The following is an 18,285-nucleotide window of genomic DNA, read 5'->3' as shown; positions in this document are numbered from 1 at the left end:
CATCTGGAAAGTGTTCAGTTCTGGGGACTGCATCTTAGTGCCCATGTTGCTGTTTTAGGTTGCATATGAGGGGACTAAACTGATTAGCAGAGTACAGTACAAAATATTGGGGCTAGTTGCATTAATAAGATTGGTGAACTCACTCATGAGCTAATCTTGAACCATAGTGACTACTAAGTTGATCCTTGTTGCAACATGTTATTTGTAAATCAGCCAGAAAGATCAAATTTCAAAATAGGCATATTAGAATATAAACAGAGTTTATTGGCCACTGAAGCCTATTTGTGGGCTTGGGTAGACTAATGAACATACCAATATTCCACATTCTTGTACCCATTAAACATGTGGCTGTAGTTTTACCACAAACTACAATTCATCCAAAACATTGCAGCCTTCACCCTTGCCTGCACTGAGGCCCACACACTCATTACTGTCATTGTTATCAAACTTCACTGAGCTGCAGCCATGTGAATGTTGAGATGCTTATCCTTGCCTTCGATCCCTTCATGGCCTCACCCCACCCTCCTGCAGCAAACTCCCCCAGGCCAACGCCCTTGTACACACTCAACATTCCTTTGACTCCTTATTTACCACTCTCTCTACTCCTTCTTCCACTATGCCCTTTGCCCATTAGAACTTTCTCCCCCAGCAACTCCATCATGTCACCTCACCCTTGCCTTCAAAGGTCTTCTTAAGACCCATCTCTTTGACTTTGCTAGCCTTCCGCTCCTTTCTTTTCCTATTGCTTGGTGTCCACTCTTTGCCCACCACACTTTAAAGCACTCTGAGAAATCTCTCTGTATGTAAGGACCACTGCAGGAATGCAAGTTGTTATTGTTGTATACAACTGAGACAGAATACATATTTAGCGACTGTTCCATTTCAGAGTTATTGTCACAGTTGATTTTTTACCTTCTTGCTCAGCTGAAAATCCAATAATAGTATTGATTTTCAACTATAGCTTTAATTTTCCAATGTAATATATGTAACGTTAAATTTAAGGTGTGATCTTGATAACTAAAACTATGTCCTATCTTTTTAAGAATGAGCATTCCTAAATTTGTTGCAACAAAATCTGGACGCCCTGAAGAAAAATGAAATTTCATTTTGATATTTTAAAGCCTCCATTTTATTGCAGCCCATTTTCATATTCAATAATAACAATGAAGTTTCAATTCTATTTTTTTTAAATCTAATTACAAGAGGTTCAAAGATTTGTATCAAATTAAACTTTTTTTTTGAGTTTAATTCAATCAGACTTGGCTCACAGCATTTAACATATCTATTAACATAATGTATTTCATGTTAAGGAACATCAATTTTAATTTAATATAAAAACGGATCGATCATTTGATAGCAGTACCACACAACTCCTACTTTTACACAATAAGTAGGAGTTTCAGCAGTGCCTTATTTAGTATATATTATGAGCTTCCACTAACTCTCTTACTTCCTCAGTTGATACACTGGAGAGTATATTTTCTGACTAATAACAGCCTAAATTTTGGATGTAAGGTGGTCATTATTGATTGGAAAATGTTTCATCTGACCTCTGCTCATTTTGCGTATCGTGCACATTTCTGGTGGAAGACATGTTGGGCGCAGGAAGCTACCGTCTGAAACAGCTGGGAGCACCATGTCCACATTCAAATGATTTTCTGATGTCACTTTTGTAATGTATTTAACCCTGTGTAACCTGCATGACACCTGACCACTAGAGGGTCCACCTGTTGGAATCCCAAGGGTTCCCAGCATCCCTTAGGAGCACAGTATATAAGCAGGCTACCCACAAGGTACCTGCACTCTGGAGTCTTATTAAAGGAGCTAAGGTCACACTTGCTCATTGTACACAGTACTCAGTTTCATCCTTTATTATGAGTGTACCAACATTGGTCTCACAAATTCTCAATGTTCATACTGAGCGAACTAGACAACCATATATATTGGGAGTCCACTGTTGCAAGTGACTGCAATATTTTCCAAAGTTTATTCAAAGAGCCCTGAAAGAAGATTCTTTTAACCATTTTCAGGAAATTGTTGTATTGTCTTTCTTGTTTTTTTTCCTGCTGCTATCATCTAGCTTTTCAGAACCCTTGTGGCATTTGTGGTGGTGCAGCCTTTTTTTCAACAGCTGCAATGTTGCCACAATAAGTTTCCCCATGGGAATTTGCCTATATCTCTGCTTTTTGATTATTAGATACTGGTGCCCTTGTACTTTTTGTTAAACCTGTTTAAAGCAAGGTTTACTGCATCTGTCATGGATCATTGTTGTCTAAATTTGAAGATTTTTCTATACTGTTGGTGACAGCTTGTGTTGGAGCATGAATAACAAGTAAGCTGAAGATGGGCTGATTTACATTTTTAAATTGAAATGTTTAATTGGTTTAAAGAATTCTTTAAATGCTTGCATGATATTTTATTACTGCCTATTCTTACCTATGTTTATTTTTTTTAATTTTACTTATGGGTGTTGGTAATTGTTCTCAATCTGTTGGGTGGAGCAAATAGCTGCAATGCATTTCATTATCAATTATCTAAGTGTCGTGACTCAACCCGAAAGTTCATTCAAAGTACATTTATATAATAAGAGTAAATTGCATTACTGTCAGTTGGTTAGGAACACAAGAATGTACAGGTCCAGAAGAAACCATTGTGGTCTATCTGATTAGTTTTGAAATTCAAGAATACAATAACAATATTTTATCTCTCATATCCCTCAATCACTTTGTGCCATATATCTGTCCAATTCCCTCTTAAGTATGCTGATACTATCTGGCTCTAGTGCCTTCCCAGGCAAACTTTTTCTAATTTTCAGCTTTGTGCAAACTAATTAAATGTAATCTGTGTGGATTTCCAAAAGGCATTCGATAAGGTGCCACATAAAAGGATGCTATACAAGATAAGGGCTCATGGGTGTGTGGCGGTGGGGGGGGGGGGGTAATATATTAGCATGGATAGAGGATTGGTTAATGGACAAAAAACAAAGAGTAGGGATAAATGGGTCATTTTCTGGTTGGCAGGCTGTAACTAGTGGGGTAACACAAGGATCAGTGCTTGGGCCTCAGCTACTTACAACCTATATAAATGACTTGCATATAAGGGACTGATTGCAATGTATCCAATTTTGCTAATATAAAAGCTAGGTGGGACAGTAAGCTGTGAGGAGGACACAGGCCCGCAAAGGGATATAGAAAAGGTTAAGTTAATGGAGAATAAGGTGGCAGATGGAGTATAATGTGGGGAAATGTGAGGTTATTCACTCTGGTAGGAAGAATAGAAAAGCAGAATATTTTTTTAAATGGTGAGAAACTATTAAATGTTGGTGTTCAGAGAGATTTAGGTGTCCTTGTACAGGAAACGCAGAAATTTAGCATGCAGGTACAGCAAGCAAATGCCATGCTGGCCTTGTAAGGAGATTGGAGTACAAGAGTAAGGAAGTCTTACTACAATTGTACAGAGCTTTGGTGAGACCACACCTGGAGTACTGTGCACAGTTTTGGTCTCCTTATCTGTGAAAGGACATGCATGCCTTAGAGGTGGTGCACAAAGGTTTAATCGATTTGATCCGTGGAATGAGAGTGTTGTCCTATGAGTCCCGATCCCGGAGACTGGGTGTGATTACCGACCTGGGGTTCATATTTGCCCAAAATCTGAACTGGACCTGTCATATTTACACTGTGGCAACAAGAGCAGGTCAGACTCTGATGTGTGGATCACCTCCTGACCCCCTCATATACAAGGCTCAATTCAGGAGAGTGATAGAATACTCACCATTCACCTGGATAGACGCTGCCACAACAACACTCAAGAAGTCCGACACTATGCTTCCACTTCATCAAAATTCTTACATAGAAAATATATTTTCTGATATTCATTGATTAGTTTCTCTGACATAGTACTTCTTATTTGCTCTCAATCATAAAATGTATGGCTCTTGTGCATAAAGTAAATACTTAATACAATTTGAGTCTATGTTGTCTTATATTTCCAAAACATTTTTCTCTTTTTGTTTTAAAGGTTTATAAAAGCACTTGTTTCTGGCTACAAGGCAGCATTCAAACAAGAAAATACTCATTTGAATGCCATTTATGCAGTAACAGACTTGAGCATGTTACGATTGTTTGAGGCATTTTTGGAAACCGCACCTCAGCTTGTTCTTCAGACCTTCATCCTGCTGGAGGCTGATGACATAAGCTATATTCAGTGTAAGTTTGTTTGATGTTGTTTTAATTTAAAATGTCACTGACTCTAGGTACCATAGTTTGAAGAACTGGGTTTATAGATTATTCAGGGTAGATTTTCCTGGGTTTAATACAATTAGCATTTATTTTATAACAAAGTAAAATTGTGTGCTCCAGTATTCATTTAGTGTTCCAAAAGCACTTTCCTGTTGCCAGGGTAGAATTTCCAAGGCGATTCACTGATCTCCCACTGTAACTTTGGTTCAGCATTGGTTGAAGCCCTGGAGTAATGGTGTAAATGGCAAATTACACCATTTCTTAGGGGTGTCTGCTGATCGTTCATCGAAGATTGGGAACCCCCCACTGACATTACTGGCAGTCAAATTTAGTACCTGCACGGCTTTGCATCTTTGGGTGGGTTGGGGGGTGGTGGGGGGCTGTGTTCCCATGTTAATGAGGTCTAGATGTTGTCACAGTTGCTTAGGCTCCATTATCCTGCATTTGTTCCAGATGCCAGTCAGGTGCTGCTTCTCTCCATATAAATTGAGTGCTGTGAGGTGGTCAGAGAAATTTGTGACCTCCCGAGAGAAGGCTTGAAACCATGGAGCAGGGATAGCTCATGTCACTACAAAATTTCCATGCATCAGGAACTTTTCAAGTGGTGTGGCGGGAGACATGGTAAACATCAGCCAGTCAGCGGAGCACCACCATATAGCCTGAGTCATGCACTCCCTGCTCCAAGGGGCAAACAGATCCATCACATTAACCTCGATCTGCCCCCTCTGAAAAATATCTGTACCCCAACTTACTCAAACTCCCATCATTTATCATAAAATAGAAACAGTATTCAGAATAATAACAAAAAAAAACATTTACAGTGCTTCAATACTCTTTATTTACACATTCATTTACCAATCTCAATGATTTTCCCACCCTGCAAACCATTTCTATAATTAGGTATTTTGTGTTCTACTCCTATCCTTGTGCTTCTATTTGGTATGACAGGAATGTGACTGGAGGCTGGCAGCTGACTCTCTCAGTAGCTGGCTCCTGGGATTGAGGTGGTTCTCAACCTGTGCGTGCTCAGGAGCCAGAAATTTAAGCCTCAGGCTGTTATCCTCCATGTTAGGGTAATGGGGCAACAATCTAGCCCTACGTGCTCTCAATCTCAGCAGCAGTCAATGGAAGGGGGTTTGGATTTGGTGGTGGTATTGCAGGCTTGAGAATGTGCGACATCCATGAACAAAGATTCCGTGTCATCGCTGATCATGGCCTTATTGCCACCATGTGAGCTGATTAGTTTAAGAACTGACCCAACAGCATTGGTGACAGTCCCAATGTCTATGATGTAAGATCATAGTTGATTTATTTTAGTCCTGTGGTGTATTTTAGATGCTGGTGTCCTTCCAGTGCACAGCAAAAATCAGCATCTAGATCTCTGCTGACCTGGAGCTTGTAAACCCAGTTCCCAATTTGTCATTACCAGGTAGTTGTGCCAGGGCCTGTTCATGCAGTTGGTGGGATCTTGGAGGGTTTGGCTACGCTGGGTGCTGGCCACCAAACTATACCTCCTTTCAATACATAACGGGGGTGGAATTGCCCCTTTTTATAGCCCCGTTAGCCTCTCCGGGGGCGCTAACGGGGCAGAGGAAACTTTTCACCTGGGGGAGGGATTTTGCGGAGGCGCTACCATAGCAATGCCATGCAACCGCCGATGACATCATCACTGTGCACGTCGACCTCGTGCCGACCACTTAACGCCCCGCGGGCCGCGAGGCTGGCATGAGTGGATGTCAACCGTGAAGCTGGCTGACATCAGCTCTCGGGTGCTCCTTAAAGGGGAGAGCGCCAGCGCCCCGGGCTGCCATTTTTTTTGCCTGCCGATTCTCGGGTCAGCTCTACGATAGCAGCCCTAATGTGGTCTGGGCTGCCATCGTGAAGCCCGGCACTCTGTTTTGGGTGTTGGGTTGCAGGCCCGATTGCACACTGCCCTGGTGGCCTAGTGGAGGCCTTGCTGAGTGTGCAGTGGCCATCCCCTTTAAGCGAAGGAAATGGCATTGAAGCGCATCAGTGCTATGCAGAGCATCCACGTAGTGCTTCCCTCAGTGCCCCAGTAGCACCCGGTTACCGCCCCCAAAGGAAGTGGAGCGCGCGAGATTGCACTCCGCTTCCTTTGAGGGGCAGTAAGGGCAATTTTGCAGCATGGGCAAGACTTCTGCTCCGGGTGCAGAATGTCCTGGCCCCAAATAGTTACCGTTCCCAATTGAGGCGCAGTGCAATTTCACTCCCAACATGCTGTGATTGGAATGCTGCCAAAGACCAATCCAGCATAATGGTTAGTCAGGCCTTCACAAATAATATTTGTGCTATCAAGTCTACTGTCATGGAATTGGAGCCTCTGCATGCAAGGTATGTGCACCTCTGTCTGAAGATGCAGGTATGAAGTACAACATACACCTCTGTGCAGCTTGACCTGTCTAGCATTCCTTTGTTGGTCATCCTCTTCTCCCATTGAAAAACCCATTGTGATATTATTGGTGCTGTGGGGAAAAAGGCAGCAACAAAACAATTGCTACAAAGCCTAATTGGCAGCAGGAAACAAATCCAATCAAAGAAAATGGTCTCAAAATTGTTGGCTTAATCCTCTTGCTAATTATAATAAAAGTCATAACATTATGACATCACAAGGATGGAGGACAGTGATTAATTGAATTCCAGATTAATTGAATCACTGGACAGGGAATGGATCTTAAAGACAACAAATAACTGATTTAATTTGATTCAATTGCTGATTTTCTAATTTTAATTAATTTATAATTATGGTATATATTAATTTTGTTTAATTATAATTAATCTTTATTATACTGATTTTACTATTGTATGCTCCTTATTGTATTATTTACAATGTAATTTGATTTTTTTTTTTAGTTTTTTTGCCTGTGTCTATCTGCGTGCACAATTTGGCTGTGGCTTTGGACCAAGCCTTTAACCTCTTTTTACACTTCCTTCTCACGCTTTTTCTCTCTTTCCCTCTGTCATGTATGGTTGGGTTTACTAGCCACCAGCCGGCGCCACTGTCGGAGGTCATTGGGCTGTGCGCACGTGTGTGCGGCCCAGGTATAAAAGGCCAGCCATCTTGTAATGTAATCACTTTGGGCCCTAATAAAGTAGAGCCAGGTTTGTACCTGTTCAGAGTTTACAGTATTCAGTCTATTGAGTTATTGCATACACAACACCCTTAATGGTCAATTTCTAACGTGCTGTAAAATTGTTGGAAAGTGCCTTGGGACGTATACTATGTTAAAGGTGCTTATATAAATAAAAGTTGTTATTATTATTGCTAGGCTCCTTAAATGAACTTGCTTATACAGCTCATTCCCTAGCAACCATATACGTCATTTCACATGGGTGGCTTCCTGCTCCCATTTCATTCACTGCAATAAATGCGCATGATGTGTAAAGTAGATAAAGAGTCTATATTAAAGATCTATGCTCAGTTTTCCAATTGGGTTCGCCCAGTACACATCCATTTAGAACCAGAGAACAATAGCAGTTTACAGCATCGGAGGAGGTCATTTGGTCCATTGTGTCTGTGCCAACTCTTTTCTACAGCAGTCAAAATGATAAATTTGCCATAGCTAACTCTAGACTAACTGGTCTATAGTTACTTGTTTATCCTTGTCTCCTTTCTTGAACAAACATGTTACACAGGCTACTCTGCAGTCTCACAGCACATTTCTATAACTAAGGATCGGAAAATTGTGGCCAGAGCCTCTGTTATCTCCTACCTGACTATTTTCAACAGCCTAGAGTACATGTCATCAGGGCTCAGTGACTTATTCAGTTCAGTTAATTTTTTAGAACAAATTCTTGTTTTATATTGAGACAATAATGTTTTATCCTCCTCTAGGAGCTGTATATTCTTTATGCATGCACGTGCCAGTCCCTGGTGCTTTCTTTCTGTTGGTAGAGCTAACAGCAAGGTGAAATTCCATTATAGCCACCATGAGATTTCTACAACTAATGCCTGACACAAAAGCCATTTACATTGGGAATGTTGTCCCAGTCCACAGTGGCTGAGCCAACACTAAAAGTATTCAATTTACCACTCACCTTACTGCAGTGGTACATCATCTGGTTGGTAAGTTATTACTAGACCACACACAGATGCTTCACAGGTAGTCCAAAATCTTACTTTTGAGGCCTGGAATGAAAGTACAGTGAACGAAAATAACATGATATGAAGTCGTTTGTATTTTCTGAGATTGATCTTGAGGCTGCAATGGTAGAGAAGTTCTGGAGTGCTCAAGATTGCTGTTTATTAATAAAATATTGCAACTCTGAAATGCATTGAATTATGTCACCATACCGTGTTCCTTTTCTTTTGCAGATGGGTCTGTGATTATATCATGCTTGAGCATTTCATGGGCGACTTTGGATTACTATGCGGCACTAAAAAAATCATTGCCCACTGGACAGAACCTAGCTTGTGGATTCCCTTATGTGATGTACTTTTTTTACAAGTTGTTGACACTTAGTGCAAAGATTCTGAGCATAGCTCTATTGGCTACTCTCCATATCATAGCTGTTGCAGCTTACTTGAGTGTTTTATGGCTAATCATGATCATCTGTGTCTGGAAGCAGAAGACCACATTTTGCACATCCACATGCCAAAAAGTTATTTACAAGACAGTAGTTGGCATCATCTTAGTTTTTACCTTTTTCAATATAAAAGGTCAGAATACAAGGTTGGTTATGGCTTTCTATTATATATTTAGAATCTTTGAAACCATTATAATACTTTTCCTATGCTGGTTACTGAAAGGCTCTACAGTTGGTAAAAGCTATGATCTGTCAATTAGCATAACTGTAGGACTATCACTAGTTATAGGGATTGTTTGTCTTGTGTTGTACTATGGATGGTGTCATCCTTATAGTTATTCAGAAAGGGCAAATGTTGAAGACTTTAATCATTCTCACACTGAACCACCGTTACACAGATCTGATGAGGTTGATGGATTCCTGCCTGAAAATTCAGAAGTTAACATAAGACTTAACAACATAAGTGAGAACAGCAGTATGATTAATTCATCAATCCCTAATCATGGAAAAGGAAACAGTAGAATAGCACATTGTTTAACTTTTTAATTACACGAAAATGGAGCACAACTGGAATTAACTTGAACACCTGCTAGAGCTGGAGGTTGTTATAACTTGGGATTTAAAAAGGACCCATTTTTCCTCAACAGTTGGGGATTGTTCTCGCAATCTGCAAGCTCTATTTATATACATAATCTAAAATGAAGAATTGATGAGTTGTTAAAATGTGGCCCTGTCTACCAATGTAGATGTACATTAAAAGTTCTGTGGCACCATTCAGGAAATAGTAGGAAGTCCTCCTGGCAGCACTGACTAATGTTCCTCTTCCCTCAACCAACACAAAATCAAATTAATTGGTCATTCATCTCACATTAGGGGATCTTCCCTGTAAGCAAAATTGTTGTAGCAATTTCCTGCATAACTGTCACTGTACTCCAAAAAGTAACTATTCGAGTGTGAAGTGCTTTGAGACATTTCTGAGAGACATGAGGAAAGATTGGATCGGCTGGGGTTGTTTTCTTTGGAACAGAGGAGACTGAGGGGAGACCTTTATTGAGGTGTATTAAAATTATGAGGGGCCTAGATAGAGTGGATAGGAAGGATCTATTTCCCTTAGCAGAGGGGTCAATAACCAGGGGACATAGATTTAAAGTAAGTGGTCGGAAGTTTAGAGGGGATTTGAGGAGAATTTTTTTCACCCAGAGGGTGATGGGGGTCTGGAACTCACTGCCTGAAAGGGTGGTAGAGACAGAAACCCTCATAGCATTTAAAAAGTACCTGGATACACACTTGAAGTGTTGTAATCTACAGAGCTATGGACCAAGAGCTGGAAAATGGGATTAGGCTAGATAGCTCTTTGTCAGCTGGCAGAGACAGGATGGGCCGAATGGCCTCATTCTGTGCTGTAAATTTCTATGATTCTATGACGAGGAGCTATTTAATGCAAATTAAAAAAAAACAATTCTATTGGCAGTAATCTGTTTAATAGGTTATACATATTCATTGCGATCAATAATTTCTGAATGGCATGTTTAATATAGATCAGAATTTACAAGCTAAAACAATGAATACATTTATTTACAGCTAAATAGAAAGGTGAAGCACAAATGTTCAGTGGATGCTAATGGTACAATATAAATATACATATGTTTGAAAAATACCTATAATGGGCCAATTACCATTAATAACTGCTTCTGAAGCAACATGATAATCCTTTCTGCTTTGAAAAACAAAAATCCTGGCAGAATGAATTCAATGGTTTCATTTTCTCGTATAACTTTCAGTATCAGCATCACTTAACATAAATAATGATTTATCTCAGAGAGCTAAAAATGTAAGCCTTCTTTATAACTGCCTAATTCCTCTGAAGCTGAGTTACACAAATAAACTTCAGGAAGTTGCATGTCAAATAAAGAGTGGACAAATTTAGAAAATTATGAATAATGTACATTATGCAAGTGCAGAGATCACCAAGATTCATATAATCCATTCAACAGGAAAGTAATGTCTGTTGGGAATATCCAAACAACTTATCAATTTCCCACAAATCATTCAATCAGATATTAATGGAACCATTTTGAACCCAGGCCCAGGATCAAAAGTCACTTCCACCTAGGAAGTAAACAAAGCAATTTAACATTTATGACAGAGGGATAGGCTGATAACAGGAGAGGAAATGTAAGAACATATCACTTCTACAGGCACCACAAGAATAGTGGGAGAGAGGAGTTGCATTTATTAAGCACCTTTCATGTCCTCCGGACATTCCAAAGTGCTTCACAGCAAATGAGGCACATTTAACGCATAGTTACTGTTGTAATGTCGGGAAATGCAGCTTTTAGTTTGCACACTGCAAGGTCTCACAAACAGCAATAAGATAAATGACCAGGTAATCTGTTTTAGTGTTGTGTTTGGGGGATAAATCTTAGCCAGGATATCGGGGGAACTCGCCTGATCTTCTTTGAATAGTGTCATGGAATATTTTTAATTCACCTGAGAGGGAGAGGGATCCTTGGTTTAACATCTCATCCAAAAGACAGCAGCTCCTTCTGTGCTGTACTTTTGCGCCAACCAAGACTGTGTGCTCTGGAGTAGGGTACAATGGTCTGTTTTGGAGGCAAGCGTGATTCTAGTGAGCCACAGCTGATATCTAAGCAATCTGGTGACTACTCAAATCAAACCCAAGGTAGGGTGCACTGCTATCCAGCTTATCCCCTCCCCAAGTCCACAACAATTAAACACCCTGATTTTGAAGCATGTAACATTGCTTCATCAATATGTACAACAGTGCTATGCTTTTTCATACTAGAGTCCCTGAGATCATCAGATTTCTGAATTTGTCTGTATTTATTCTCTTGCTTGCCATGTTAGTTCTGTTTTTATTGTGAATAAATTTTTTTTTCTATTTTGGCAGTACTGATTTCCTTTGGGTAGCTGATATTTTATTTTGGAAGGTAGGACATGAAGTCGCTGGGAGCGTTAATGTTTTAGTGATTCCGCCGCATGGAATAATTTGAAAACCACTGAACTATGTCAACGGATTCATTTGGGGCAATATTTGCTTTGGGCAGACTTTGGGTGGGAGAAGGCACTGGTGTAACGACCAAGCCATTTTAAGGGCTGGTCGGCATGTCAATATTAATGGCAAGCTGCCAGCACAGCTATTAGGAGGGGAGGGTTGTGCGTGGCAGGAAATCCAGCAGCTCCAATGCAGAAATGAGCTGAAAGTAGGGACTGAAAGGGGGTGAGGTAATCTTGGAAGGGGGTGTGGGTGGCACAGACAGGTTTTCACCAGGCCGGAAGATTTTTGTTGGGCCACAAAAACCTTTATATAATAAAAACTTGCCTTGGGTTGCTTTATAAGAAGTTTGAGCGGCCCCTTGAAAATGTCAAAATCTCTGGCATTAAATTGACAGCACGATTGATTCTTTTAAAACTATTTGGAATAAGTTTATTTAACACAGACACATGCACATCTATCAGAGAAACAGCAGGCGTCAGCTGTCCTATGAATCTACTTAGTTACAACAGATACAATGATTGTTTCAATAATGATTTATAAAAAGGTATACTTGACTTCTATCTGGCAAAGCACAAGCACATGGCATTCATCCTTGCTCCTGCTGTGGAGGGAGGTTCTTGCTTTGCCATGTGCTAAGGAGAAGAGAGAGTGCGCAATCTTTTCGCTTGAGTTTTTACATCCCTTAAGTCCATTGTTTCTCAGAAAGCCCCAAGATTGGGTCTTGGTTCCAGGGCAGTTCCCTATTGGCTTCTCCTCATAAAATCTGGAGGACCGGTGCCATTCCTTGATTAGGTTAATGGCTTTCCAATGAACACCTTTTCTAGTTTGGTGAGTTTCAAAGCCATGCTTCCTTTGTCCCTTGGGCTCTGCCCAGCCAGAGAACACGTGGACTTGGGGAAGTTATTCATTTTGTCTCTTCAAACTTGTCTTTCTGTATAATCTCATTTATATATATACACAGAATCAATTTTATCATTATTAAACACTTTTATTCTTACAGGGCAGGGTTGTGGGTGGCAGGAAAGCCAGCAGCTCCAATGTAGAAATGAACTGGAAGTAGGGACTGAAAGGGGGAGAGGTAATCTTTGGAGAGGTAATTTTGTTGGGCCACAAAAACCTTCATAAAAAAAAAACTTACCTTGGGTTGCTTTATAAGAAGTTTGAGCGGCCCCTTTAAGAACCGATGGTTTGGATGCTCAACACCTAGCACCAATGGGAGGAGCCTGCGTGTTGCATACTCCACCCATTGGTACTTTAAAATTGCATATTAAAGGTAGCCTTTCTGCCTGAAAGCATTCTGGTTGGAAATGGCAGCGGCCATATTGGGAGCAGGAATGAGGCAGTTCGTGGTGCATTGCCATTTTCAGCCCACCACCACCTCTTCCCACTGGTCAGAGGCCCTGAAAATCACGGCCATTTTTATCAATGTACCTTCTTGTAAATGCCATGCAAATTACAACTGCGCTAATATGGACACCTGTGTAAAACAGTTAAATTAAATGAAAGGGGGGGACAAAATTGCCCCTTAACGCGGCGGCCATGCTGCCGAGCTCCCGTCAAATGGCCGCCGACATCGGAATTCCCCTGACGCGGTCTTGCAGCAGTCTGCAGCTCCGCATCTCTTCCCCTTCATTTCTGCGGCTGTGGTTGACAGCACTCAGTGCATCATCGCACGGCCGAGGTCCCGGACTGGAAGCAAAATTCCCCTTGTAAAGTTGGCCAGCCGCTCGGTGGTGCGAAGAGTTGGATTCTTGAGGTGGTGCATCGTTGGTGATTGAGAACGGCGGAGTGGATTAAAGGATTGATGCTTTGGTTGGATTTATTTTTGCCGACTTCGTTGCGGTGTTGAAGTAGCAGTGCAAGGCCACTTCGAGGAGACTGAGCTTGTGGAGGCCCTGGAGATGGGGGCAGTGTTCGCAGGCCAACGCCTCCTGTGCATTGTCTGTGCCGCTGAGGCTCAGAGGAGAAGGCGGTGCCGGGGGCAACGGCTGCAGAAACAGCGGGCAAGGGTCGCAGACATCATAACGGACCAGTGTGGAGAGGGCGAAGGAGATGGTCACAGAGGGCAAGCAAGAGGGCCCTCAGCAAGGGCCTCCACCAAGGAGGAAAGTCCGGTACGTCGACCCCCTCCACCAGATAATGAGTGAGCAGCCCAGGAGGCAGCCTGCAGAGGAGCCAGGTGCTGGGCAGCAGCAGCCTGCAGAGTTGGAGGAGGCAGAAGAGCAGCAGGGAGCAACGAATGAGTCACCTCACATAGAAAGACGGCCACGCAGAAGTGGGGGCGATAGGGCATGTCGCGGAAGGGTTTTCCGGTAGCAATTTGGATACACACATATGAGTGATGATCAGTGCCTTCGGAAGAACGTTATCACTGAGATCTGTAATCTGCACCCGGAATTGGAGCCACAGACATGGGTCAGGACAGCCCTGAGTGTGGCATCGAATGTCACAATAGCCCTCAACTTCTACGCCACTGGCTCGTGCCAAGCTGCCACTACGGACATCTGCAACATTTCTCAGTTTGCAGCCCACACAGCACTACGTGAGGTCACAGATGCTCTTTATGGAAGGAGGGCCGACTACATCTTCTTCTCCATGATCAGGGAGCACCAGTTGGCACGCCAGACTGGATTCATGCACATTGTGCGCTTCCCCAGGGTCCAGGGGCTGATTGACTGCACCCATGTAGATCTGAGGACACCACACCAGGCTGCTGAGTAATTCAGGAACTGCAAGGACTTCCTGTCCCTCAATGTGCAACTAGTTTGTGACCATAACCGAAACATAATGCACGTGGATGCCCAGTACCCTGGCAGCACCCAGGACTCATTCATACTGCACTAGAGCGGTGTGCTATGCATCTTCACTGGTCCCAATGAACATTACAGGTAGCTGCTGGGTGACAAGGGCTATGCACTGAGCACTTGGCTCATGACTCCTTTGCGCAACCTGAGAACTGATGGGTAGGTCGCATACAATGAGAGTCTGAGGGCCACCAGGGTCATCATTGAACACACTATAGGCATTCTGAAACAGAGGTTCCATTGCCTTGAACACTCAAGGTGTGCTGCAGTACTCGCCTGAGCGTATCTCCAGATTTGTGGTAGTCTGCTGCATACTCCACAACCTCGTCATTAGAGGACGAGGCAGAAGTGGTATCTGTGGAGGAGGAGGAGGAGGAGCCCATGAAGAGAAGGAGGAGGCTCAGGAGGAGGAGCAGGAAGCGGGTGGGCATCCACGCAGAAGGCGACGTCCCCATCGTGACCCTGCAAAGGAAGCAAACGCCGTCTCATAACTGCCCGCTTCACATAAGTCAATGCCCACTTAAGCCTGCATCTGGCTATGTCCATGGGCCAACCTGTGAACCCTCTCACAAACCATTCCCACACACTGAAATGACAGATTTGATCACAAATTCCAAAGACTAAATAAAGATTTATTACAACCCAAACAATGGGTCTCCAAAACACTCACGTCATCCATTATCACCCGTGTCCAATTCCTTATTACCTCTCTTAAGCAGACCTATCCTTACATTACGCTGCAGTGTCTCCCCTGTGGCTGCCTCATGGCTTTGGTCAGGCTGCTGTGTGTCTGTAGAGGAAGCTCAGATGTCCTTCCCGGACACCGCTGACCAGCTCTGGCCCTGGAACGGCTGGCTGCAGACTGGGCCGCATCCTCCTGTGCGCCTTCAGTCGGAAGTGGCTGGGGCGAAACCATGCTTAGCAGCAATTGCAGAGTGGCAGCTCTCGGCTCAGGGCTGCTGTAAGCCGGAGAGGCAACATCAGTATCCTGGTCCGGGGAGCCAGCGCCACTCCCCCGGGGCAGCATCCTACCAAGCTGATGGACCACAGATCGATGGGTGTGGTGGAACCCTTAGGCCCCCGGTGGACCGTCGTGGACACAGTCGCAATGGCAGCAGTCAGATGTCGCTTAGCCCCCAGCTGACACTGCATGACAGCAGCCACATTCTGGAAGCCATCAGAGACTCCGTGCCCTGTTGCCCAGAGTGCATGAGAGCATTCTGAGCTTCCAGGGCAACGGCCATCCTGTGCAAAGAAAGGTCAAGATGAACTGAAGACACAGCTGCAAAACCTGCTCTTTGAGAAAACCAGGGAGCAGCTGCATCGTAAGCATGATCGTTTTGCATCAACTGGATAGGAGGGGAATTTCTCAGTGCAAACACCACACCACTGAAAACAGCCATTACCACCAGGAATTAAGACTCCGCTCCTTTTATGACCAAAAAAAGGGCAATTTCGATCTTATTACCACCGCAATCATATCGGTGGTAACGGATGGCCAATGGTGGTACGACTACCCTGTTTTGGGTGGAGGGCAGTTTCAGGCCCAGGTTGTTTACTTATCCACTGGGTCTGGAGATTACAGGAAGTTGGTCAGTATTTAAAACAGAAACAACTGTTAGATCTGGGCAGGATTTTCCTCTTCTTGTTTGGTAGTTCACAATTCTCCACCTACTCATTTTAATAGGTGCAAAATCACAGGCTGGCGAGTGCAAATACAGGAAATCCTAGCCAAGAGTTCACAATTTCTGCTCACTGAGACATAAGTATGCAATTATACCAAGCTGGTATAGAGAAGGGCTATGATGATGATCCTAGGATCAGAGGGTTGAGTTTCTGGGAAAAGCTAGAAAATGTGTACTCCTTAACCTTGAAAGGATTTGAAGGAGAAGGGACCTCAGAGGCATATAAAAAACTAAGTAGAATAGGAAAACTAAATATGCAACACTACTTTAAGTTAAGACCATAGTAATTAGACAAGTGTTGTGTGGCACTACCACCTTGCGAAATGGGATAGATTCAGAACAGATCTGGCAGCTCAAAACTGGACATCCATGAGGCGCTGTGGGCCATCTGCAGCAGCAGAATTGTACTCCATCACAATCTGTAACCTCATGGCCCGGCATATCCCTCACTCTACCATGACCATCAAGCCAGGGGGCCAACCCTGGTTCAATGAGGAGCGCAGAAGAGCATGCCAGGAGGTGCCAACCTGGGGAAGCTGCAACACAGAACTCCATTCATACTAAACAGTGGAAGCAGCATGCATAGACAGCTAAGCGATCCCACAATCAACGGACCAGATCAAAAGTCTGCAGTCTTGCCACATCCAGTTGTGAATGGTAGTGGACATTTAAACAACTAACAGGAGGAGGCGGCGCCATGAACATCCTCATCCTCAATGATGGCGGAGCCCAGCACGCAACTGCAAAAGACAAGGCTGAAGCATTTGCAACCATCTTCATTCAGAAGTGCCGAGTGGATGATCCATATCAGCCTCCTCCTGAGGTCCCCGCCATCACAGAAGCCAGTCTTCAGCCAATGTGATATCAAGAAACGGCTGAATGCACTGGATACAGCAAAGGTTATGGGCCCCGACAACACCCCAGCTGTCGTGCTGAAGACTTGTGCTCCAGAACAACTGCACCTCTAGCCAAGCTATTCCAGTACAGTTACAACACTAGCATCTACCCAACAATGTGGAAAACTGCCCAGGTATGTCCTGTCCACATAAAGCAGGGCAAATCCAATCCAGCCAATTACCACCCCATCAGTCTACTCTTAATCATCATCAAAGTGATGGAAGGTGTCAGCTACAGTGCTATCAAGCTGCGTTTATTCACCAACAACCTTCTCATCGATGCTCAGTTTGGGTTCCGCCAGGTCTACTCGGCTCCAGACCTTATTACAGCCTTGGCCCAAAAATGGACAAAAGAACTGAATTCCAGAGGTGAGGGGAAAGTGACTGCTCTTGACATCAAGGCAGCATTTGACTGAGTGTGGCATCAAGGAGACCTAGTAAAATTGAAGTCAATGAGAATCGGGGAAAACTCTCCACTGACTGGAGTCATACCTAGCACAAAGGAAGATGGTTGTGGTGGTTGGAGGTCAATCATCTCAGCCCTAGGGCATCATTGCAGGAATTCCACAGGGCAGTGTCCTAGGCCCAACCATCTTCAGCTGCTTCATCAATGACCTTCCCTCTATCATAAGGTCAGAAGTGGGGATGTTCACTGATGACTGCACAGTGTTCAGTTCCATTCGTATCTCCTCAGATAATGGAGCAGTCCATGCCCGCATGCAACAAGACCTGGACGACATTCAGACTTCTCCATCATTCTACATTGCACTGGTTCTTGGGGTTCTGCTGCTGATCCAGGTTTTGCAGGATCCTTGTTACTCTATTCTGTTAACTCAGATTTGCCTGTCACCCTCTTCTGCTTCATAGTTTTTGCTGTTCTTGGTCCCTTAGTTTCACTCCCACTACTTAATTTATTCGTTCACAGGTTGTGGGTGTTACTGGCAAAGCCAGCTTTATTGCCCATCCCTAATTGCCATTGAGCAGCTGGTGGTGAGCCACCTTCTTGAAACTGGGTGGCCTGCTAGGCCATTTCAGAGGGTAGTTAAGTCAACCACGTTGCTGTGGGTCTGGAGTCACATTAAAGGCCAGACTGGGTAA

General features: G+C 43.4%; 1 protein-coding gene across 1 annotated transcript in view; it reads left to right on the top strand.

Moving 5' to 3' along the window:
- The window catches only part of xkr9 (XK, Kell blood group complex subunit-related family, member 9), a 31,028-nt gene extending 21,699 nt beyond the window's left edge, over positions 1-9,329 (top strand). The window contains exons 2-3 of the mRNA XM_070875321.1: positions 4,018-4,205; positions 8,572-9,329. Of these exons, the coding sequence (XP_070731422.1) occupies positions 4,018-4,205; positions 8,572-9,329 (946 nt within the window). The remainder of the gene's footprint in view (positions 1-4,017; positions 4,206-8,571) is intronic.
- Positions 9,330-18,285: the final 8,956 nt, after the last annotated feature.

This window comes from Pristiophorus japonicus, chromosome 1 (genome assembly GCF_044704955.1).
Source record: "Pristiophorus japonicus isolate sPriJap1 chromosome 1, sPriJap1.hap1, whole genome shotgun sequence".
Taxonomy (NCBI): Eukaryota; Metazoa; Chordata; class Chondrichthyes; family Pristiophoridae; genus Pristiophorus; species Pristiophorus japonicus.
Note: the sequence above shows the minus strand (reverse complement) of the source record. Positions and strands in the feature narration are given on the sequence as shown.